The sequence below is a fragment of the Notolepis coatsorum genome (assembly GCF_963971535.1).
Source record: "Notolepis coatsorum genome assembly, chromosome: 7".
Classification (NCBI taxonomy): Eukaryota; Metazoa; Chordata; class Actinopteri; order Aulopiformes; family Paralepididae; genus Notolepis; species Notolepis coatsorum.
In genome coordinates, this window is record NC_140171.1 from 134,110,697 (window position 1) to 134,135,318 (window position 24,622).

Genomic DNA, 24,622 nt, shown 5'->3' on the forward strand with positions numbered 1-24,622 from the left:
TCAGGTCAGAGTCAAATACAAATATGTCATATTTGTATTTTACTCTGACCTGACCATTATGACTCGTGCTGAATACAACACGATTGTTCTTGTTTCATTAGTCTGCCTATGGTCAGTTTCAAAACACCTATTTTTGAAACAGTTGGTTGAAACGTGCATTTGGGATATCTTCATAAATCTCTCCATTCTTTATCTTTGTGTCAGAATGAAACAGCACGATATAGGGTTTCTCTTCTCTGCTGCACAGTGGCCCCGCCCCTGGAGCAGCTCCCCCACCCACCCCACCGCGCGTTGGACAGATCCGTGTGGAGGAAAGAGACGCGCTCAGGTACAGCAGTGCGCTCTGAAGGATAGAGAGATAGAGAGATAGAGGGAGGAGAGAAAGATAGGTATAGAGACGGACCGGGGTATTTATAGCTCAGAGCGAGGCTGAAGCACTGAGATAAGGCAGTTGCCAGTTGGGACCAAGCCGCAGGCAGGCTAGAGAGAGAGAGTGAGAGAAAGAGGATATTATTAAAATGAAACGATTCGTGTCGTTCGTTTTCTTCGGGACCATGGCGGCCTTGGCTGTTGCCACCGTTAACGGGGCCGCCGACGACGGGGAGATTTCCTTCGAGTACCACCGCTACGAGGAGCTGCGGAAGGCGCTGGTGTCGGTGTGGCTGCAGTGTCCGTCCATCACGCGCATCTACACCGTCGGGGAGAGCTTCGAGGGCCGCGAGCTGCTGGTGCTGGAGATGTCCGACAACCCGGGGACGCACGAACCCGGTCAGTTTTTACGCATAGATAGCACATTCAAAATCTTATTCCATTTTTATTCTATTCTTATCCTAGGCAATTTGATTTGTTTTTGTTATTCTTATTCGTGACATGTTCTGTCTAAATGTTTCATGTTGGGCGATTTGCAGTGTCAAATTTCCCTCGGGATAATAAAAGTATTTATATTCTATTCTATTCATTATATTACACAATATAGGTTGAATGGATTAAGTATACCTGTTATATCCAATCTCTCTCTCCTCCTCCCGTCTTCTTATTTTGACAGTTGATCTCGACCATCCATCTCCCTGGCGTTAGTTATTCAAACACATCGCGCACAATTGCAATTCAATAACGCAGTTATAGTGCTGATATTAGGGCACCGAATGAAAATACCCCAAGAGACGAGACGTGGGATGTTTTCTTTTCTTTCTGTTGAGTGTTTATTTAGACAGAAGCCTATAGGATGGAAGAGCGCAGGTGTCATGTTGTTTGTGCGTAAAAGGGCTACATACACTGCATATCGCATCACTCCTCTAGAGCAGATGGAATCTCGATTTAAAGGGATCAAGCTAGCAAAGCCGCCATTTTGCTGGATGATAAGAATCTCTCTGTGCTCTTATATGCCGAGTCGTGATGCTGAGAAGCTCCCTAAAGGCAAATGGAACCTGCCTTGGCACCACCCCATCAAATGTTTAGGCGTATTACAATTAACGTCATTACATCGCCAAACTAACTGCCACACAGTGTCAGCAACACACCAGTGGAGAAGTAGAGTTCATTTCACAGATTAACAGGTCAAGGGAGGAAACCTTGGATTGAAGGAGAGGTTCGACTACAGCTAGTAAACTCTGACGGCACCAATGCAGATATTATGCATCTCAGTGCATGTGCAGTAGACTCCTACAAATGATTTATTCTTGGGTGTTCTCATCACCTGTTGTGACATCATAGTGCCTCAGCCCTGATTGAGTAGAAGAGGTAGGCATGTGTGTATAGCCAACAACAACCAACCACATAATTAGTCTATTAGGCTTGAGAAAGTGGATGGTTGGACATCTGTCTACCAGGCACGTCTCCATACCAAGTAGACCACTTCACTAGAAGGCACTAGAGGTGTCTTGAGGGGAGCAGTACAGCTATTGCCCTTGACCTTTTTGCTCGGGGTTGCTGAATTGCCCCATTTGAGAAAAGTTCCAAAGGCAGGTCCAAGCAGAGAGGTAAAGCAAAGCCAAGGGACAGGGACACTCCTTTGCCTTGTTTTTGCCTGAAAGACCAATTGCGGAGTACAAGAGCACTTGTGTTTTTCAACAAAAGAGCCACCCTGAAATTTGGGAAACCATGCGTAATTCTGAACCTCTGCACAGTTGGTTAGAAAATGACCATCCTTCTCTCAAAAGAGACCAGAGGTGATTATTTAAAAGCAGGTTTTATATTTTTGTTTGCCAATTTCATTTGCTCTCAATGTAAAAGTATTCAGCGCACACCTCAATGACTTTTCTTTAATTTAATTTAATTTAATTTAATTTAATTTAATTTAATTTAATTTAATTTAATTTAATTTAATTTAATTTAATTTAATTTAATTTAATTTAATTTAATTTAATTTAATTTAATTCATATAAAACATACAGTAGGCTTCTTCAGGTTTGCTTTTCATTTGCTGGTTTGGACCCTGGCTCGCGTAATTTTACTGCTAATTATACTGCTGCTACCGTGGCCAGTTCTCTCTTGAAAAAGAGTGTTATTCTCAATGAGACTTCCTGGATATAGATGAAGGTTATAAATAAATTACAAAAAGAAAATGGAGATGAGCAGGTCTGCTGTGTGTTTTAAAATGGAGACTAGATATATTTGACTACTCTGGCAGAAACATTGAAGGGTAGATATTCTGGAACCCTCTTTAATATTGTAATGTCCTTATATTTTGTTTATTCACATCAATGTACACAATTTGCTACCTAAAAGGCAATGAAAATTCTGAATTGACGTCAGTCAAGATGTAATGACAAGGCAAGGGGAGTGAGATTGTTTAAACCAGGTGTTCATTGCATATTGTTTGCTCCCATAGCCGAAACAGTGAGATGAACATCATTCTGACACAAATAACACAGTGATTCAGCACTTAAGGGCAGGGATGAGCTCTGATGAGTCATAATCATTTGTTTTTCCTGCAGATGTCATCATAGTGAACAAGTTTAGAAAAATATGTGCTTTGAAACTGACATAGTAACTATAGGCTAATTCCTTTCATCTGAATGTTTCAGCAATTCGTGTGGCATTAAAAGATGTGTGAAATGCAGTATCTACAAACTGCATGTCTTGTGTGCGTGTGTTTGTGTGCATGTATGTGTGTGCTCGAGTGCATACATATGTACGCATGTGCACATGCTTGTGAGCTTTTCAGCATTCTCTGTTTGTGAGTGTGTGTTTGAGTGTGTGTGTGTGTGTTCTCACACCATATGGATGGTGTGTTTCCAGCTGACGCAGCCATTGAGACCGATGACCATGTATACGTTCTCAATAGCCCTGTAATCGTTTAACGGGGCGTGCGCAGGCATGAGTCACAGTAGCGATGTGGAGCCATTATTACTACCAGATGAGTTTCCAACCCTCTGCTGTATACACAGCCCGCCCCCCCCCCCGTCCCCCCCCGTCACCCACGACAACCCCCCCCCCCCCCCCCCCCCCCCCCTCTCTCTTCACCTCTGTCAAACAAAAAAACCTGGTGGGGGGGGGGGGGGGGGATTGATTGATTGAAAACTTTATTAACAGATTGCAGAATGGGTACAATACAGTACGGCTCAATACACACAATTGTTAAGGGGATGCAGACCAGAGACAGACTTTCGTCTTGTTTACATCAGGGTCCCCCATTTTCAATTCATCATAACATTTATGACACACACGACATTAGGGATGGGTAACTTTCACATTTGAACCGATACGGTACCGGTACCTGTGAATCGATACCGGTACCCAACGGTACCTTTTTTCGGTACTTTAGTCTCAAGAAATGTTATTTACCTACCTCAGTCGTGAAAAAAAATATCCAAACTTCAAATAACTACAATTTCGACAGTTTTCGGCTTGCCATTGCTCCGACTGCTTTGTTGTTGAATCAAGTCAAATCCTAGGTAAGCATATATTGTGCGTGTGAACGTTGACATGAAAAGAAAAAAGGTAAAAAAATAAAAATAATAAAAAAATCTTTTTTTATTTTTTTCCCCTCTCGGTATCTCACTTGAATCGATACTCGGTAGTACCGACGTGTTTCGGTTCGGTACCTCAAAAGTACCGAATTCGGTACTTATCCCTACACGACATACAGATAGACAGTACTGCTACATCCAGACATTTATGACATACAAGATATACGAATATACAGTACTGTTTAAGAGACAGAGTTTCTAAAAGAGAATATATACATTTGAGGGGGAAGCTAGAGAGGAGGAGAAAAGAGAGAAAGAGGAGGAGAAAAGATAAAAGAAACACTATGACAGTGCAGTTAAAGTCATTTCCCGTCCCTGTGGAGAAGGTGTCTTGCATCTGACCCGGGCGAGGTGCAGGGGAAACTTCAAGGTGCGTTTGAAATAGCGGTTGCCGGGGCAACAGATCGGCTTAGCCTCCGGTGAGCCTCCTGGTGGGTGCTCGTGGGGGTTGGCTGACGGGTGTCCTCAGCTTGATGCATCCGCCATGCGAGCGGCCATCTGTCGCGCACCGTGTGTCGTGCACTGTAAACACACTGATTACCTCAACATACCACACCGTTTTTGTTTTCTTTTTTAGGAAATAAATTGGTTATTTTCTCCCCACAATATATATAGGACGTCCTGCAGGGTGAATCCTACACAGTACATTTCGCAGAGTAAATTGTACTCAAACTGAGTACATTTTACTCAAACTAAAGTAAACTAAACTTGAGTAAAATGTACTCTGCGAAATTTACTGTGTATCAAACCTAAAAAGAGAGGTTTTCAGATCACTATAGAGTGTTCTACCTATAGTGAAGAGGGTTCTGGGTAGAACCTCTTTGGAACCATCTATGGACTCAACTATAGGTTCTACTTTCCTCCGTCTGTGGCTGTATGAAAGGCAGCGCTCCCCTCATAGTCCTGATATGCAACGGCGGCAGCTGACGTTTATCAATGATTGATTGATTTGATTTTTATTTAGTACATACAATTTATACAAAAGTATAAAAACAAGGGGTACAAGGATAACATGTGAAAGTCTGTCTACTTGTTTCCAACATGGTCCCAAGAAGAATACAATAAATCACAAAGAAAGAGTTAAGAAGATAAGATAGATACAACAAGTAGATAAAATAGACAACACAATTTTCTGAAAGAGCCTCATTACAGCATGTCACGTTCCTGTTCTTCAAGAGTGGTGGCCAAGCACCCTCTGCAACCTATTGTTGCAGATGTCGCTTCACACCCCTCTTGAAGACAGCAATAGTGGGGGAGTTTTGGATGGCCCTGGGCAGAGAGTTCCACAGCCGGCAGGCTGTAGACAGAAAGCCATTCTGTGAATAGGAACCCTTTCTAGGCTCATAAACTGAGAGCTGTCCAGACCGTAACTGTCATCCGTGGACCTGGCCACGCAGGACAATGCGAGAGCATAAATATTAACATTTTATACATATGTCCCAGTTTCAGAAAGGAGACCCTCTGCTCCACAGGGAGCCATCCCACCTCATTGAAGTGACATGGCTCAATATGGGTTCGAGGTGGCAGATTTAGGACCAATCGTATGGTCTTATTTTGGCTGGTTTGTAGCCTGTGTTTACTTTCCACTGTAACACCACTATACCAGTACGTACATGCATAATCATATTGGCTGAGGATCATGCAGTTGGCAAGCAATTTCATAGTTTCCAGTGATAAGAACCTCTTTTTTCTGTGCAAAAATGTCACCCTTGTGTTAACTTTTTTGATCACCTTCAGGGCCATTGTTTTCCCTGAGAGTGTTTGGTCGAGGTCTGCACCTAGGTATTTAACACAGTCTCTAGACTCGACACTGAAGCCATTACAGCTGATCTCAAGTCGGGAACATTCCTTTATTTATGTTTTGAGCTGAATAGAATTGACTCCGTTTTTCCAAGGTGAATCGATAATCTGTTGTCAACTAACCATTTGTGAAGGCTTTCCAGCTCCCTACTGAGACCGGCTTGAATTTCTGATGTGTCGTCTCCAGACACCAGAAGTGCTGAGTCATCAGCATACAGTAGGAGTCTGCAGGATACTGCAGACACCATGTCATTAACATATAGTGAAAAGAGCAATGGAGCAAGGATGCTGCCTTGCGGCACCCCACATGTTATTTCATTATATGAAGATGCAACACCATTTATGTTCACAACCTGGGTCCTCCCAGTCAAGTACGACCTGAACCATCTCACCGACCCATCGTCCATCCCACAGGCTTTGAGCTTCTCAAGCAGGATCTGATGGTCAACAGTATCAAACGCTTTCTGCAGGTCAATCAGAAGTGAACCATGCCAGTTCGTTTGCCACAGTCCATCTGGGTTCGAATATGGTCAGTGAGATCAATCAGGCAAGCATCCATAGAATACCCAGGGCGAAAGCCAGACTGGAATTGATAAAGGAGATCTGTCTGTTTAAGAAAATCTGATATTTGATTAAATATGACCTTCTCAAGAACTTTGGAGATGACGCTGAGAATAGAAACTGGATGATAGTTTCCCTCGTTTGTCCTATCTCCTTTTTTGTGTAGTGGAACCACTCTGGCACATTTTAAGTCATCGGGTACGATACCCTGTTTAGAGAGGTTTAGAGGTTCACTAATTTGGTTTGCTCCATCTTTGATAAACCTCACTGGTAAGCCGTCTATTCCAGTAGCTTTGTCCTTGCCTATAGGGTATTGATCGTTTTTTCTACCAGAGCCATGTCCATTGGTTGTAAGTAAGTAAGTAAGTAAGTAAGTATTTATAAAGCACCTTTCATACATGTCATGTAGCTCAAAGTGCTGTACACAAATATAGGCATATATAACGATAAAAGCAATAAAGTCACAGTGATCAGTTAAGATCAATGTTTAAAAAAAAAATTGTAATTTGAAGGAATCCTGTGCAACCTTATCTGAATAATAATTAAATACATGACTACTACCAAACTGTCCAGTGGGTTCGGGTAACTTCTTCACAAGTGTTGATGCCACTGTAGTGAAAAAAATCATTGAATTTTTGGGCCACCCTTGCACTGTCGAAGCAGATTTCATTATCAATATCCAACCCAATCTTTGAAGAAGCTAAACAATTGTTTCTAATGGGAGCCCCCAGATTTTTTAGAGTTTGAAGTTCTTTGGGGGACTTTTTCACTTCTTGGAATTTTGTTTTGTAGTATTCTGTTTTGGCCTTTTTTACCAGGCTGGTTACTCTATTTCGCATGTGTCGATACTCATCGAATAGAGCGCTATCGCCGCATTTTCTAAATGTTGCCAGAATTTTGTCTCTTAACCGAATTTGTTCTAAGATGTCTGAATCCATCCAGGGTTTGGAACGTTGTTTGACTCTGACAAGCCTGATGGGGCATACTTTGTCTAAAACCGATAGAAATATTTCTTTAAAAATGATCCAAGCTTCCTGAGCTTTGTCGCACTCTGTAACCTGACTCCAGTCTTCAGACTGCAATAGTTGTTGGACATTTTCCAGGTTGTACTTTTTCATTGACCTGATCCTAACTGTGCTGTGTTTGCCTATCTGGCTGTGACAGATCTTTCTTGTGCAGTATGTGACAAAATGGTCACTGATTCCTAGAGGTAGCACCCCAGATTGACATATTTTTTCTTTGTCAGATGACAAGATCAGGTCAATGATAGATCTGCTAGTCTTAGTAATTCTGGTAAAATCATCAATGTTTAAATGACTAGTTGGATGGACATTACAGTTAAAATCACCAGTGACAATAACCTCTTGATCTAGAAAACGGTCTGCATTTGCACAGGACTTCTCGAGAAGATGAAAAAAATTTGAGCATTTCGGGGTCGATAGCAACAACCGACCAGAATAGGTTGTGATTTTGGTAACAGTATATATCAATCCAGACATCCTAAGTCATCTCTATGTAAATCATGCCAAAGAGGAAATACCTAATCCTTCTCTTAACACGCACCCTCATCCACAGTAAACCTGTCCATGATACCGGTGTATCAGTGGAGGTTTCTGTATGACTACTCGTGAAGTAGACAGACGAGTGTTTAGTGTTCGCTGTGAGACAGAAAGATAGAGAACTCGACAGAGGGAAGGAGAAAGGGAGGAAGAAAAGAGGTGCGGATAGACTAGTGTGAGAGAGAGAGAGAGAGAGAGAGAGAGAGAGAGAGAGAGAGAGAGAGAGAGAGAGAGACAAGAGGGGGATGATGACCAATAGATAGCACGGGAATAAGGAGGAGATAAAAAATAAGAGACAAAAAGAGAGCAGCTAGAGGTAATTTATTATACATCAGAAGACGTCCACATCCGTCCTCTTCCCCTCCTCCTCTTCCCCTCCTCCTCCTCCTCCTCCTCCTCCTCCTCCTCCTCCTCCTCCTCCTCCTCCTCTCTTCCTTTCTTCTCTTCCTGTGTAATTCCCATGGTCCTCTTTCTAGTTCTCTTCTATGCACTTCTATGACCTTTCCCCTTCCGTATATGTTTTTGCACTCATAATATGGTTCACCCCTTCCCTCCTTTACTGCTACAGTAGTTAATTTTTTTTTGCCATTCACACATCTGATGTTCTTGTGCGTGCGTGTGTGCGTGTGACAAGGTTGAAACTTTACAATAGCAGCCCCTTGGTGTAAACTCACTCCTAAGTTAAATACCCCGACTTCACCACCTGATCTGGATGCTTTTCAGGACAGAATGGATAAGACTGTGTGGTATTTGACATACATGGTCGCATGGTGCTGGTGAGCGGAGGGTTCGTGGTTCGAGGCTATCGGAGGACAGGTGCTGATTGCGAAGTACCTGCTAGTACCTAGTGACCACCGTTACACATGCATGTGTGTGTGTGTGTGTGTAAGGCTGTCCCCGAAGCCTGTTTTTGGGATTCGAACTTCGTCAGGGTTTTTCGAATGGACGTTCGAACCTTCGTTTTTAATAAAAAAAAAAGAATAAATCAACTTTATTTAATGAATATAACTCAGCAGTTTTTTTTAATACTATAATATTAGTGTAGCCTAATCTTTATCTGCAACTGTGAAGAAAAACCCCATTTGTTTAAACAGAATGAATAGACACATATACAAATATATATATAATTTTTTTTTAATATAATTTAAAATATATACAAATAAAAAATTCAAATGTTGATTTAGAATTCGAATGCCAAGGTAACGAACGAACGTTTGAACGTTCGGGCTCAGCCTTAGTGTGTGTGTGTGTGTGTGTGTGTGTGTGTGTGTGTGTGTGTGTGTGTGTGTGTGTGTGTGTGTGTGTGTGTGTGTGTGCATCCATATGATCATGCTCCTGCATCTTTCTGTATGAGATGTACATACATGTATTACATGCCTTATGTAGCTTTACTCAACATATGAATGTGTCATGTCCACATAAGTATGACTGACTGAATGAATGACTTTATTTGACAATATATAAAATAACATGTGACAGCACAGTCTGGAAATACTGCCAAGGATAGACACAAAAAATCTCAGAGCTTATTTCCATTGTGGTCCTGTATTGTATTGTCCAGTATACTATACCTCTTGTATGTATGTACCGTATGGATGGATAATACCTTTTAGTGAATGACACTAATAAACTCCATTCATCCTTTATACTTAGATTATACTTTATAATCAGAGGGAGGAAATTCTATGTTAAACATAGGAGGCCACATGTCTGAGATATATGACAACAACTATGGAGTGCTTAGGTCCTTTACTATTCTCCCTTTACATGTTACCGCTGGGTGATATCATCAGAGAATATAATGTAGGTTTCCATTATCTATGCGGATGATACACAACTGTACATATCTGCTGAACCAAATGATACAGCGATAAACTCCATTACAGACTGCTTACTGGCAATAAATAAATGGATGAGTAAGAACTTCCTGAAACTAAAGGAGAACAAAACTGAAATTCTAATTATCGGCCCCAAAACAAAAAAAGAAACGTTAATAAAGAACCTAGGAGGACTAAGCCCTTGGATCAAATCTGAGGTCACTATTCTCAGGGTTATCATAGATTCAGAACTGAACTTCAATTCTCATATTAACAAAGTGACGAAAACATCGTTCTTCCATCTCAGAAATATAGCAAAAGTACGACCATTTATTAATCAAAGCGATGCTGAGAAGCTAATTCATGCATTCATATCTAGCCGGTTATGCACCTTTCACAGGTCTCCCTAAGAAAACCACAGAGAGGCTTCAGCTAATCCATTAGTCCAGTCTTAGCTGCTTTACACTGGCTTCTTATAACATTTAGAATTGACTTTAAGGTCCTTCTCCTTACATACAAAGCTCTAAATGGACAGGGACAGGGACCAACACTCTAATAAATTACAGGCCAGCAAGAACACTGTGATCATCAGCTACTGGACTACTAGAGACTCCCAGAAACAGTCAAAAGAGGATCGGTAATGCAGCCTTTATCAACTATGCCCCAAAACTGTGTAACAAACTACCCCAAAACATCAGGGAAGCCAACTCACTAGACATCTTCAAAAGACAGCTTAAAACCTATTTCTTTGCTCAGGCATTTCAATGAAACATCATGGATATCCTGACAAATTGTACTTTACCTGCACTATTCTTACCCTACCTACTTTCATACACTTCCAATCAAATTCGGTTCTATGCAAATTATATCTCACTACCTCCTATGCACTGTCATTTTAAGAACACTGCTCTGTTGTAATTCAAAACTGAACTTTGTAAAGAAACTTAAGAGCGATGCTCTGTTGTTAAGTTGTGTTAAGAACGATGGACTGCTCTGTTGTATGTTAGAGTGATGGACTGCTCTGTTGTATGTTAGAGCGATGGACTGCTCTGTTGTATGTTAGAGCAATGGACTGCTCTGTTGTAAGAGCGATGGACTGCTCTGTTGTATGTTAGAGCAGTGGTTCCCAAACTGTGGTGGGCGCGAGCGCCCTCTAGGTGGTGCGTGACATGAAAAGGCTAATGGTGGTAAATTCTTTTTTTTATTTATATATATATTTTTTTTTACAATAAAATTTCATAAAAATCTTAGTCAAACCTTTAGTATTATGGATATTAAACATGCTGGCAGAGTACATGCATCCATGTTGTCGTGAACATTTTAATTAAATAAAGAAATTCCCTATCCATAGTCGCCGTGGGAAGAGATAAAATAAAAAATAAAATCTGTGCACGGAGACCAGCAATAATTTTTTCGAACAGAAACCCATTGGGGGGTGCGTCAGCTAGGTCGGGAGGTGACAGGGGGTGCACGGCCAAAAAAGTTTGGGAACCGCTGTGTTAGAGCAATGGACTGCTCTGTTGTATGTAAGAGCGATGGACTGCTCTGTTGTATGTAAGAGCGATGGACTGCTCTGTTGTATGTTAGAGCGATGCTCTGTTGTATGTTAGAACTTTGTAAAGAAACTCAAAGTACTAAGAGCGATACACTGCTCTGTTGTTATATATTTCTTATTGAACAATCTTATCACACTTTTTTATTGTCCGTTCTATTTTATTATTTTTAGCCTATTTTAAACTGAATCAAACCGCACTTTTTTACTCTATCTAATCTATTCAATTTTATTATTTGTATTACTGAAGAACTGTGATTTGCCTTACCTTGCTACCTCTCTCTTTGTATTTAATATTTTATGCTCGCTTATGCCTGTTTTTTTTTTTTACTGTTGTGAAGCACTTTGAACTGCAACCTCTGTATGAAAAGTGCTATACAAATAAAGTTATTATTATTATACTGTGGACACCAGCTGATGGAGAAGGCCATCTTTCTTCCAAATGGACTGCACCTGCTTCCTTTTTAATTTGTATTTGTTTTATTTTCCTGTTGTTACCAAATACATATATATATTTTTTCTTGCCTTTTATATAGCTTATCTTTTTATTTAGAGTGTCCTTGAGTCTGAGAAAGGCGCTTCTCTCTCTAAATCTAATTTATTATTGTTATTATAATTATTATTATCTTGGATCTATTGTCTTTTTCCATTCACTGTGCATCTCTTAACGTCATTAGCAGTATTGTGTGTGTGTGTGTGTGTGTGTGTGTGTGTGTGTGTGTATGTGTGATCGCAAGTGGTTGTAAATGCTGGTATGAGTCACTTACTGGAGTGTGTGTGTGTGCCCCTGTGACTGTGTCTGTGCGTGTATGCCTATGCGCGCGTGTGTGCGTGCACGTGTGACAAATTGAGAGAAAGTGTGTACTTACAGCAGCCCAGAGTTAATTTATCTCCCCAAGCACCTGCGTATGTCAGAGTTGTCATGGCGACTGGGATCTCTCCCGATGCAGTGGTTCCCTAATGACGTTGCCATGACAGTCCATTGCTTTGTCACCTAGGTCCTAGGAAACCACATTGATCAGCTGCCAAAGGGGATTTTCATTTCAATCATTTACAGATTCCTTACCAAGGAAAGAAGGATCCACCATATGTCCTCTTAGAGAGCTGCGTCATCTTGGTCATAGCAGCTTGGAAACTGCCTGCCTCTGGAAGTCTCAGCCTTGTGATGAATGAGAGGCTCACACTGTATATCATATATAAATACATTACTGTAATACACATATGGATTATTTCCTCCCTGTGTGTGTGTGTGTCTGTGTGTGTGTGTGTGTGTGCGCGTGCACGATAATTAAATGAGAGATACAGAGAAGATGGATAGATAGATACTGTAGATAGATAGATAGATAGATAGATAGATAGATATATAGATAGATAGATAGATAGATAGATAGATAGATAGATAGATAGATAGATAGATAGATAGATAGATAGATAGATAGATAGATAGATAGATAGATAGATAGATAGATAGATAGATAGATAGATATAGATGCATATCAGGCTCAACTCACTTTCAATTTGATCAATTCAAAATGTGAAAAGAAACTGCAATTAATTTGCTAATGAAAAAACGAATTCTCAGTTATCTCTTAATATGTTGTATATGACAATGTTCTCGTAACAAGCTTTTCAATATTTAAAATAGTAAGAATTCCTGAATTAATTTGAAAGTGTGTGTTGGAGAGAGAGAGAGAGAGAGAGAGAGAGAGAGAGAGAGAGGGAAGAACTCTTTCACCCCATTCCACCACCATACACACACATCTTGTAGTTATTTAACCACTCACACTCCTTATTAGAATGATACTAGAACACCACCATTAAACAGTTGAGTGTGTGCATGTGCACGTGTGTGTGTGTGTGTGTGTGTGTGTGTGTGTGTGTGTGTGTGTGTGTGTGTGTGTGTGTGTGTGTGTGTGTGTGTGTGTGTGTGTGTGAGAGAGAGATCATGTGTGAGTGCTGTATACTGTATAACTATGACTATTGATGTTCTACTTGTCTCCAGGTGACTGAACATTGTAGAGCGGTGAAGGCCATTGTGCTGGATGATATAGACTCATAGATCATAACACACACCAACATAACACACACCAACATAACACACACCAACATAACACACACCAACATGGATGATATAGACCAGGGGTAGGCAACCCTAGGCACGCGTGCCTGCATAGGCACGCGGGGGCATTTGCATAGGCACAGGGGGCAGCACTAAAAAAAAAAAAAAAAAAAAAAAAAAAAAAAATTATTATTATTATTTTTTTTTTTTTTTTTGCTTTGAAATATTATAGTGAACTATTTTGCACTGTTGTCGCATTTATCTTGTTGAAATCCTCCCACAGGTTCTTTTTACTTCCACATATTTAATTGAGACCCTTTATTTGTTTATTATTTCAATTTAGCTGGAAATACATTGCTACATCATTCAGTAACATTTGCAGAGCCTTATAACAAAAACATTATTACGGTCACCATTGTGACCAGTGGGATTAATCAACAAATTGTATTATTTATTTTTCTATTTCATTGAACATTGCACATGTTAAAAGCCATTTTTTTACTCAAAATGTGAGTATTACCAAGTCAACTTGTGTTCTTAAAACAATGACAATAAACATAGTTTTATTAGGTTGAAATAATGTGGTTGTGTACTTATTTTTCTGTTAACTTATTATGGATTGAAAACTGAAAACCTTAATGCACAGTAACTGAACTCAATATTTTTAAGTTCTGGTAACTAATAAATTTTTTTTACAGTGTAGTCTTGCGATCAATTAAAACTTATTTACACGATATACCTCACATTCACCCTCCATTCACATCCTGGTGTTCTCCTGGTGTTCTCCATTAGGCCTGTAGGTGGAGCTATGACAGCACACGTACAGTACACACACCGATGGTGTGTGATGTGTCCAAAGATGAATGGGCAAATGTGAGTGAAATGGTCGCACTGTATGCAGCTGTTTGTCTGCATTGCATTCCCCCCCCCCCCCCCAACTCAGATTTAGGGTTGATACAACCATCATAATAATATTGTTAATAATAACAATAACAATAATGATGTAATAATGTAAAAATTATCATTAAAAATACCTGATTATGAGAGAAAAAAAATTACGATGCATGGAATATTGTTGAGGCACACTAGTTACAACTATATTTCAAACAGGCACTCCATGTCAAAAAGGTTGCTGACCCCTGATATAGACTCATAGAGCATAACACACACCAACATAACACACACCAACATAACACACACCAACATAACACACACCAACATGTATGATATAGAGCATAACACACACCAACATGTATGATATAGAGCATAACACACACCAACATAACACACACCAACATAACACACACCAACATAACACACACCAACATGTATGATATAGAGCATAACACACACCAACATAACACACACCAACATGTATGATATAGAACATAACACACTAACATAACACACACCAACATAACACACACCAACATAACACACACCAACATGTATGATATAGAGCATAACACACACCAACATAACACACACCAACATGTATGATATAGAGCATAACACACACCAACATAACACACACCAACATAACACACACCAACATGTATGATATAGAGCACAACACACACCAACATAACACACACCAACATAACACACACCAACATGTATGATATAGAACATAACACACACCAACATAACACACACCAACATAACACACACCAACATGTATGATATAGAGCAGGGGTGGCCAACCAGTCAGAGACTAAGAGCCACAAAAAAATTACTGTGGTACCACAAAGAGCCACACCATATACCAGCGTTTCTCAACCTTTTTTTTCAGTCACGGCACCCTTCATGTGTTTATAGGTCTCACCCTCTGGCCTCTGAAGTTGCTAATGTCTTTTTTATTTGGGCCTCACAGGGTTAAAAGTACCCTGTGAGACCCACGGTTGCAAAATTACAAAATCACTTTTAGCCATTTAAAAAAATAATGTTTATTTAAAAAATGTTAAAGGGGAACTATTTTACTATTTCTTTCACTATTTGGGCACTTTTACACAATTCCTGTGAGTCTATGGAACACCTAGGTTTTTTTCAAAAAAAATGCATTGTTTTGTATTTCTAATCAAGTACTAAAAACCGCATTTTTCTACCTCAAGATCTTAAGCCGTTTTGAGGCTGGGCTCCAACCACTGTGTGGCCTGGTGCCAACTGCCACATCAACTGCCACATTATTATGCAGCTGAGAAATCTCTGACATCACAGATATGCACATTTTCAGATGACTCAGTTCAGTGAGGGTGAATATTGTGAGAGGAGAATTGGAAGAATTCGCCAATATGAGAATTAGAGACATATATCCTATTAATATAAGTCCACATAGCTAAGAAACAATGGTAAACACTGAAAAAAGCCATTTATAAGATAGTTCCCCTTTAAGCACATGTATAGTCAATTGGTCCTGTTGTTCAGCCTCACAATGCTATTTGATAGTAAATGTGTTTATATGTCCCACCCTCTGGCCTCTGAAGTTGCTAATTTCTTTTTAATTTGGGCCTCACAGGGTTAACCTCTTAAGCCCAAGATATACAGTAAAAGTGTATATTTTCAGCATTATGTTTGTTTACCAATTATTTTAACTGTTATTAGTGAAATATAAGATTATAGAAATCTCAGGGCATTGAGTCGGAAACCGGCGCATATTGACAGGAGGAAGTGGCACAGCCAAAAGTGAGTGTAGTCTTTTGAAGGAAGAGACTCAGGGCTTTCAAATTTCGAAAAACTACCCTACCCAGCTCACACCAGCCCCTGTCAATCATCTGACTTCTGGATTTACTTTTTAATTTCTCTTATTTTTTGGGATTATCTCCCACAAACCTGAACGTTATTGCCATAAAACAGAACGCAGTTAGTTTCTCTACCTTTCTGTGAACGTCTTGCAAAAAACGGTGTTGCAATATGATGAAAAATGGTGGAGAAATTTACATTATAAAAAAGATGGCAGAATTCAGTACTGTATCTACAAAACCTTCTGTTTAATCATCTTCCCTTTATTCATTTGCTTAGATTTTTCAGGTCTGGTCAATTTTAGCATGGTGTTATTTACAGTCAAAGATAATTTTTTTTTAAATAGAATTGATATTCTCCTTTGGTTCATTACAATTTACTCAAGCCTAGTAACAGACACACTATTTCTGACACTGATCCATATATGTCCCTGTGTGAGTGCATGTGCATGTGTGTTTGTGTGTGTGCGTGTGTGTGTGACTGAGTTTGTGTGTGTGTGTGCCCAGTGGTGCAGTCGTAATATGGGAACTGGTAACACGCCACGCCACGTGCACGTGCACGCGCACGCGCGCACGGGTACGTGCATGCGCACAGAACTGATTTATACACACACACACGCACGCATACACACACGCACACACACACAAGCGCATATACGCAAGTGCAATCTTTCTATCATACAAGCTCTTCTTGCTCTCTATTTGTGTGAATGTGCGCGTGGAAAGCTGGCGCGCAGCACAGACGCTTGATTCAATATCATAAGCAGGTAGACCCCCATCACGAATTCCGAGCCACATTAGTATTCACCTCCACTGCCTGTGTCACACAGACTGAAGGGGGAGATGCATTCAGATAGCCAACACCCAGACACTTAGTCTACCTGCGCTTTTTGTTATGTAAAACGGTGGCCGGGTACTTAGTCACAACGAATGGATACAGCGCATTTTTGTGTGCGCGTACACGCGAGTACACATCCGTGCGCGATCGCGCGTACTTCTGCCTCAGTGATCTGGTAACACGGCGTGTAACCGCGTGTGACCACGACTGCACCACTGTGTGTGCCTGTGTGTGTGTGACTAAGTTTGTGTGTGTGTGTGCGTGTGTGCGTGCGTGCGTGTATGTGTGTGTGTGAAAGACATACTGTATCGAAAGGTTATCCTATAACCTAGTTATATGAATACTGGCTGAGCGTCTCGCTCTTCGCCATTATGGAAGATCGGGATGCGAACACGCATCCTACAGGTCTATGGAGGTGAACCAGTCCCCCACCTGACAGCATCTAACAGGTGGGAGATGGTCAACATTCTGAACCTTCCATGGGACAGGTCCTGTATGGGTCTGACCCCCCCCCCCCCCCCCCGATTTCTCGGGCACCAGAGAATACCGGGAGGAAACGCCACGCATCGCGTCCTCCTTTGGGACCACGACGATGGCTTGCTTCGCCAACAGAGATCGGATCTTGTCGGCCAGAGCTGTCACTGCTGTTGACCCTGACAATAGGGTCTGTACCAAACCTGAAAACGGAGGGTGGGGTTGTGCAAACTGCAACTCAAGTCCTCGCCTCAGCGTTCTCTCCATCCACCTCGACATATGACACTGCTGTAGCCATATGTGATGATAATCCCAAAGCGCACCCGCCGCTACTTGGCGCTGGTCCGCCAGGAACCGTAGATATGCGGCCTGGTCCCACCCGCTGTGCGTTGCTAACCCTGGACTCGCCAACCGCGCGAGCAGGGCGTCTCGCGGAGCCGGGATATCGCACCCTGACACTACCAACGAGGCAATTGCACCCAAGGGGGGACCCCGACAGAAAGGGCCGGTTTGATACGGGGGAAGCTGACATCACACTGGGTGACACAAGCTCCCCCACTGAACATCTCCCCGGCATGGGCTGCTGAGGATCTGTTCTGCAGCTGGACATGCAAGGCGTGTGGTCCCCACACTTCCCGATAGGGTGGGTTCCTACACACCGTAGCCCTGCAGTGATATTACTACCACCCAAATCACCCAAGGTACTAACGTGATACCCGGCCTGGCGAGGGCGGGCTGGGGGAACTCACGCTGCGACCCCCTGGGCCTCGAGTTCCCCCGCTGACAACCTTCGTTGTTGACAGACACAACACCAGGCTCACCAAACACCGCTTGACAGCACAGCATTCTCACGGACAGACCCAGGCCTAGCCAGCAACTGGGTGTCAGCCCCTGTCCCCATGAGAGGCGAAACGTGGGGCCGCTTGTGCTTCACTGAAGGCACGCGGCCCGCAGCCAAAGGGAACAAATCAGAGCCGGTATCCCGCTGGTGTTGGGGGGGGGAGTGACCGGAGAGTTTTTTTAGGGCGTGCTCATCTAATGTAGCCGATCCCTCGGCCGCCAAGGCTGTCGGCCTTGTGATCACCTGTTGTCTTTGTGTCCAGGGTACCTCAGGCGGGGGAAACATGGCCGCTGGTCGGGGGCCTCGCCACAGCCGCTGGCGAGGCCGCGCCCTCACCTCTGGCTGCGCGGTGTGAGGTGGTGTGGGGCTTAGGTCAAATACCGGCCGCGCTCCTGCGGAAAAACCAAAGTCCCTCTGTGGAGAGGGGAGCCCTGAGGAGGGAAAAACCTTCTCTCCTCCTCAAGGGGAGACTGTTCCAACCAAAGATGTCTGTGAACAAGCGTTGACAGCATCCTAGCCCTCCTTGCGGTTATAGCTTGGGGCCAGGTCAAAAGCTGAATAACCTCAAAACCTTGCGCAATGTTTTGACGTCGGCTGGCTTTAAGGCCCCACCACCCGACAGCATTTTTGACAGACAAAACAGCTATTTGAACAATGTTGCCAGTTGCTGCTAATTCTATACCGCGGCGGTATAGGCTTTAACAGCCCACCAGCCACCTGCCGGGCCGACTCGCCTCATGGCGTCGGCCGGGCGGGACACCGTTCCACCATGTCAGAGGCAAAGGACTGATGCCACCTGCTTCACAAGCACGGAATACCAGTGGTGGCTGCAGACCAAAGTCTACTACTAGTGAAGCATTGCCTCACTAGTAGGCATGCAGCAACCTCCACTGTGGTGTGCACCCATGAAGGGGTAAATGAATAAATGAACAAAAACTCCACTAACACACTGCAGAATGGGCTAGCCCATACACACAATTGTTAAGGGGATGCAGACCAGAGAAAAACACCAGTCCCGTCCACACAATTCATAGATTCACAAAAAGCACACCAGCCCTGAGCCTCAGCCCATCCACCCATGTAAATGGTAAACAAGCCCCTGTTAAACCCCCAACATTAGACACCGATTGACCGTCAGCATGAATGGTTAAAAGGAGGGAAGACCTTTTAGTAAAGACAGCTCTCGGCGGGGAACAAAGGAACGGCGTCCTAGAATTGTAGCATTAGCATTAGCCGCGCGCTCTAGGATAGCTGGGAAAACACCCAAAACAGAGTCATGACGACCAATGTTTTCCCAAATATCCTGCCCCTCGCGCCAATACATCACTCGGCTGTCTCACGGGACAACGAGCAGTATTACTCATGCTAGTATCAATGCCTGACAACGCAGGCCTTACCCGTGCACGACTTAGCTCGACTGCAAACCGTCGCGTGACGTCCCTCAGTCCGCTGTCACGAGACGAGGAAAACCCAGGACAGGCCCGTTGCGCTGTTTAGGATGTGCCGAGAAGATTCCAGGGGCTGGTGAACTTCTGGCGAAAACCCAACATTGTGTAATTTCTCCCTGCGTTTCATAACAGCTAGTTCACGGAGTGCACTGCTACTTCCATGTTGGAAACAAAAAAGAGGAAAGTAGAGTGTGACCATGTCCGGCGTCATATAGTGGGAAGCGGGGGCGTGGCCTGGTCACGTGCATGTGAGTGCATTTGTTTGTTCGTGAGCACATTATGTGCTATAGTAGGGTCATCTGTGGCACTTCCGTGACCGTGGAGAGCGAAGGTCCGTTTCTCAATGAATTTGTCATCTAGGAGGGTTAATAAACAAATTTAGCCGGGTGTATTTTTAAAAGGCGTGAGAGACCAAAATCCAAAATGGCTGCCGTGGAAATGAACTTTTTAATGGTTTGACCTATAATGATGCCCAATACATGGTTTCAGAGCTTATTTTGATCAAGGAATACATATTTGGTGTTTATATAATGATTTGACCTATTGTTGACCTTCAAATGCAAGATGGCTGCCAATTTTGAGCTACAAAATGGATTTATTTCAAAATCGTCACAGAGCCTTCATATTAGCTCTAATGAAAGCTCTGCTCATGATGAGTTGAGTTATGGACAGAGGGGATAGGTGGCTATCTTCCACCATACTCCATCCATCTGTGAAAGTTGGAGACATGATCACCCCTGTTTGCTTCAGCAGGGTGGGTTATTGGCCCCAGATGCTGTTTCCACAAGGTTGTCTGACTGCTTTGTCTGACCTCTCACCCTAGACCTGTCCGGTTTGGTAAAACCTGCTAGGATTTTCCTCCTACTGGCATAGCTCTCAGGGTTCACTGAGGTACTCAAGCTCCCTTACCACGACAAGGTGAACAGTCAAAAGGGAGGTGTTTTTTTTCTTCTTTTTTTTATATATGTTTTGTAACTTTTGTATAACTATGGTGCTTCAACAAATAGCACTCCAAAATAATAATTGATCAACTAGTAGCCTAATTAAGGGCAGATTTGGAGGCAACAGCATCTCCCTCTGTCTGACACAGCAACTGAACCATGTAATGTCAAACTGAAAATATAATTGTTAGAATAAAACACACTAATGTTCACATCACAATATTAAAAAAGAAAGGAAATAAGGGTGGAGAGAAAAGGCTGGTAGAAAACACAAAATACAGAATAGGGATGGATATAAAATAAGCTAAGCAGATGATATAATTTAACAACTTGTTGTTGATGGATGATGAGAACGGGAGACAGAATCACTATTCTTCATCAGAATCTGTTGATTCTCCACACTGACTCCATTCATCATCACTGCTACTCTCATCTGAGCAGTCATGAGATGTGAGCTGCTGGGGCAAGGGGGGAAGGGTATGACGCACTGGCCGGCACTTCCCATTCACTAGTTCCCAGCCATGACCAATGGGGGAAGGATGTTCTTGAAGGTTGTAATGGAGCTGGCAATATGTAATGTAGTTTGTCCTTTCCACATGAAGATCCAAGGAGTCCTCATCAGGTGGGAGACGAATCATACACTTCTTCTTCAATTTGTGCCACTTGGAAGCTCTGGCCTGGCCACACGTAACATCTGCACTCTCCGCGTAAACAATTGAGAGGACAAATGCTTTCATATCTGCTCTCACTTCATCTTTCAACTCCAGACTATCACCCACTCATCCCTGGAGCTCTCTTGCCTCAGGAACAACCATCACCTTCTCCAACACATTTTTCTTTCCATGCCCATAGAAGCCTGAGGTGTGGTCACTGCCACGGAGAGGTATAATGATGTCTGCAACCTCTTCAGAGAGCATTGCACGGCAGTTGATACATGCATTCTTGCGCTTGATCAGCAGATCACCTCTGATTTGTTGCGAGACATAAGCTGCCTGGACAAACACGTCTGTGTCTCCGCAGTCTAGAACAACAGGTCCAGTGTAGTTGGTGGTCCTCACCTTTGCATAGGCGGAGAGCAGCATTGTATCTGCCTCTGGATGTTTGAAGACATACTCTCCATTAGCGATGCCAGTGCTGAGGTTGGTTGACACTTCTCCCTCACAGTATATGATATCACCCTGTACTTGACCAACTTGTGTTTTCAGCTGTTCTTTCACACGTTTTTGCAATCTGACCTTGTTTCCTGAGTTGACCATGAATTCACTGAATTCAGCAGCACCTGGGGACCTGACTTCGGGTTTCAGGAAAACATTTGGGACGTATGGATGTTTTGCTCATCATCATGCTCATCATCCTTGATGCTGAAGGGAAGGTCATACTTGTCGTTGATGAGAATGATGAGGTAAGCATTGGCATGGCGTGAGAAGATGATTGCGCAGATTTTATGCAGGTAGAACCATCCCGCTTCCTAGCCTCTCGGTCCTCAGGTGTGGGGGTGGCAAGCCGCCATATCAGACCCATGTCTACAAGGCTCACGTAGTTCTGCGGTTCCTCAGGAACTGGTTCTAGGGTGAAAAGCTCTAACAACTTGCTCTTCACAGTCTTGCGCATTGACCCATCCACATTGAAGAGTGAAAGTCACTCTTCTCTCAAGGGATGATTCAGGTTGTATCATACCAGATCCCTCTGCTAGGTCCACCAGGGCCGCTAATCCTGATCTCTCCATATGGGCCACCTGCATATGAGCACCAGAAGGTGTGCAGCTCTTTTCACTTGCAAAATTCCATCTCTTATTCCTGTGGATGGTTGCAGTAAGAGGTTTGATCTTGGTGAACACCCGCTCTTGCAGAAAAGTCTCAACCTGAGCTTGGCCATCTGGAATTGCAGTCTTAAGGTCATGCAGTAACTCTGGTGAGGCGACGAGGCCAGACTGTAGTGACCTCAGTGTAGGTGAGGAGATGTCAAATGGATCAGCTTCAAAATCCCTCATGCATGCCTGCAGGTCCTGAACTGCTTGCTCATCCTTCTGAATCCTTGCTGGCTGGCATTCGACATGCTTCCTGTGACAACGCTGGCACTGGAGGCCCCGCTTCACACTTCACCCTTGCAATGTTGTTTGCATTCCTTGTTGTTGAGAACAGTTGTTTCTCATTCTTTAAAAGCTGAGTCCATCCTTGCTTTAGCTTTGAGTTCAGATTCATAGTTGTTTCTATCCAAAGATTGAGGGGCTGGCAGGAGTAGGGTAGCCCTGTCATCGACCGGGTAAAGTGATCGTTGAAGAACTCCATTTGGTCATCTGACAGTGAAGAGAGCATTGCCCAGTAGTCTGGCAACCACCTCCCATAGTCATAGTTGTCGTATGCAGGGCCGCCTGGGAGAAATGCGAGGCCCTGTGCGAGATTTAAACGCGAGCCCCCCCTCCCCCCCCCCCAAAAGGTAAAAAAAATATATATACATATATATATATATATAATTTTTTTTTTTTTTCATACAGTCAACATATTCTTAAATAATAGCGCTGCCCGAGGCTGGGCATGATACAGTCAACATATAGCAAGAGAGAGAGCGAGAGAGAGCTCCCGTTCTACAGTCAATATACAGTGTACAGAGAGAGAGAGAGAGAGACACATTGGAAATAAATTGAAATGCTATTTGGCCCTAAACAGAGAGTACACAGTGGCAGAATACCTGAGCACTGTGACTGAAGATCCTTGACTAGGTACAGACTCAGCGAGCACAGCCTAGCCATCGAGAAAGGCAGCCATAGGCAGACTGTGTGTGTTAGAAAGAGAGAGAGAGAGCATGTGTGTTTGTCGTGTGTGTTAGAGAGAGAGCATGTATGAGAGAGATAAGCAAAGATGAGCCCCTAAAAGGATATTCAACTTTTAATGGAAGAACAAAACAGAAGGAAAAGATAACTTCACAAAGGCAACATGAATATACATAGATCCAAAAGGACAAAGATCAACACTTAAATCCAAAGAGAAGAGGGTCTATACCAGAGAAAACAGCTAAACAGCATTCAGCTAAATAGGCTAGCCAGGTACTGACACCAGGCCACACACAGCTTTGGCCAACGGCCCAACGCTACCCAAGCTACACAAACGACCAAGACAATTCACACACAGCACATGTCGTATCTCCAAATGTTGTGAAGTAACATATGTTTTGCCTGGAAAAAAACATCGTTATTAACAAAACATTCGGGAGGGGAAGGAAGGAAGAGTGGGGTAATGTCATGACATCTTACCTGCACGAGGAACGCAGGGCGAAAGGCCGCAACACAGGTCTCCACGTTGACGAAAGGCCTCTCGCTGGTGGGACAAAAAGAAGCTATGGCCGGAGCCTTGTCATGGTGCAGGCCCGACTACATCTTCTGTCAAAGATGATGTCGTAGTCAGAGTGCCAGAACCCCCTGCTATTCTCACGGCTAATGTCAATGGTCGTAGCACAAGCTAACAGCTAACTCTAGGCTAACTGATAGCATCAAACTAACGTTCCCAGCCGAGCGCAGCCGGCAGCTAACGTCGTAGCTAAACAGCTAACTGGCTAACAGTTAGCTCAACCCGGCTATCGCTAACCATTAGCTAACGCAGAAGCAAGCTATGCGGCTACCACTGAAAAACTGTACAACATGAGAAAAGCAATACAGGTGCTGACACCAGGCCACACACCGTTAGCTACTAGTACTACAACAGCTAGTCGGCCAGTTTGGCTCCAGAGAGAGAGAGAGAGAGAGATATCCACGGCGGGAATAGAATAGAGTGCATTAAAAACTCACCAAACGTCCAAGAGGATGGAGACAACCACGTGGAGTTGACGAAGTTCATCTGCCGAACGACCATCTTCTTCATCTTGGCATAACAATGCTGCACGCGCTGTCTCTAGGTTAGCTAACGCTAGTTAGCCTTTAGCTAAGCTAGCTACTAGCCGACATCATCATGGCTATATCCCGACTGAACCACACTTAATATTATAACGTAGCTAAAGCTAACTAGCTGTCCCTGTCTTTAGTCGGGATGG

The 24,622-nt window shown here is 43.1% G+C and overlaps 1 protein-coding gene across 1 annotated transcript in view; it reads left to right on the forward strand.

Annotated features, from left to right (window-relative positions):
• Window positions 1-314: 314 nt before the first annotated feature.
• cpe (carboxypeptidase E) overlaps window positions 315-24,622 on the forward strand; it is a 58,234-nt gene continuing 33,926 nt past the window's right edge. The window contains 1 exon segment of the mRNA XM_084317848.1: window positions 315-768. Within this exon segment, the coding sequence (XP_084173974.1) occupies window positions 519-768 (250 nt within the window). The 5' untranslated portion in view covers window positions 315-518.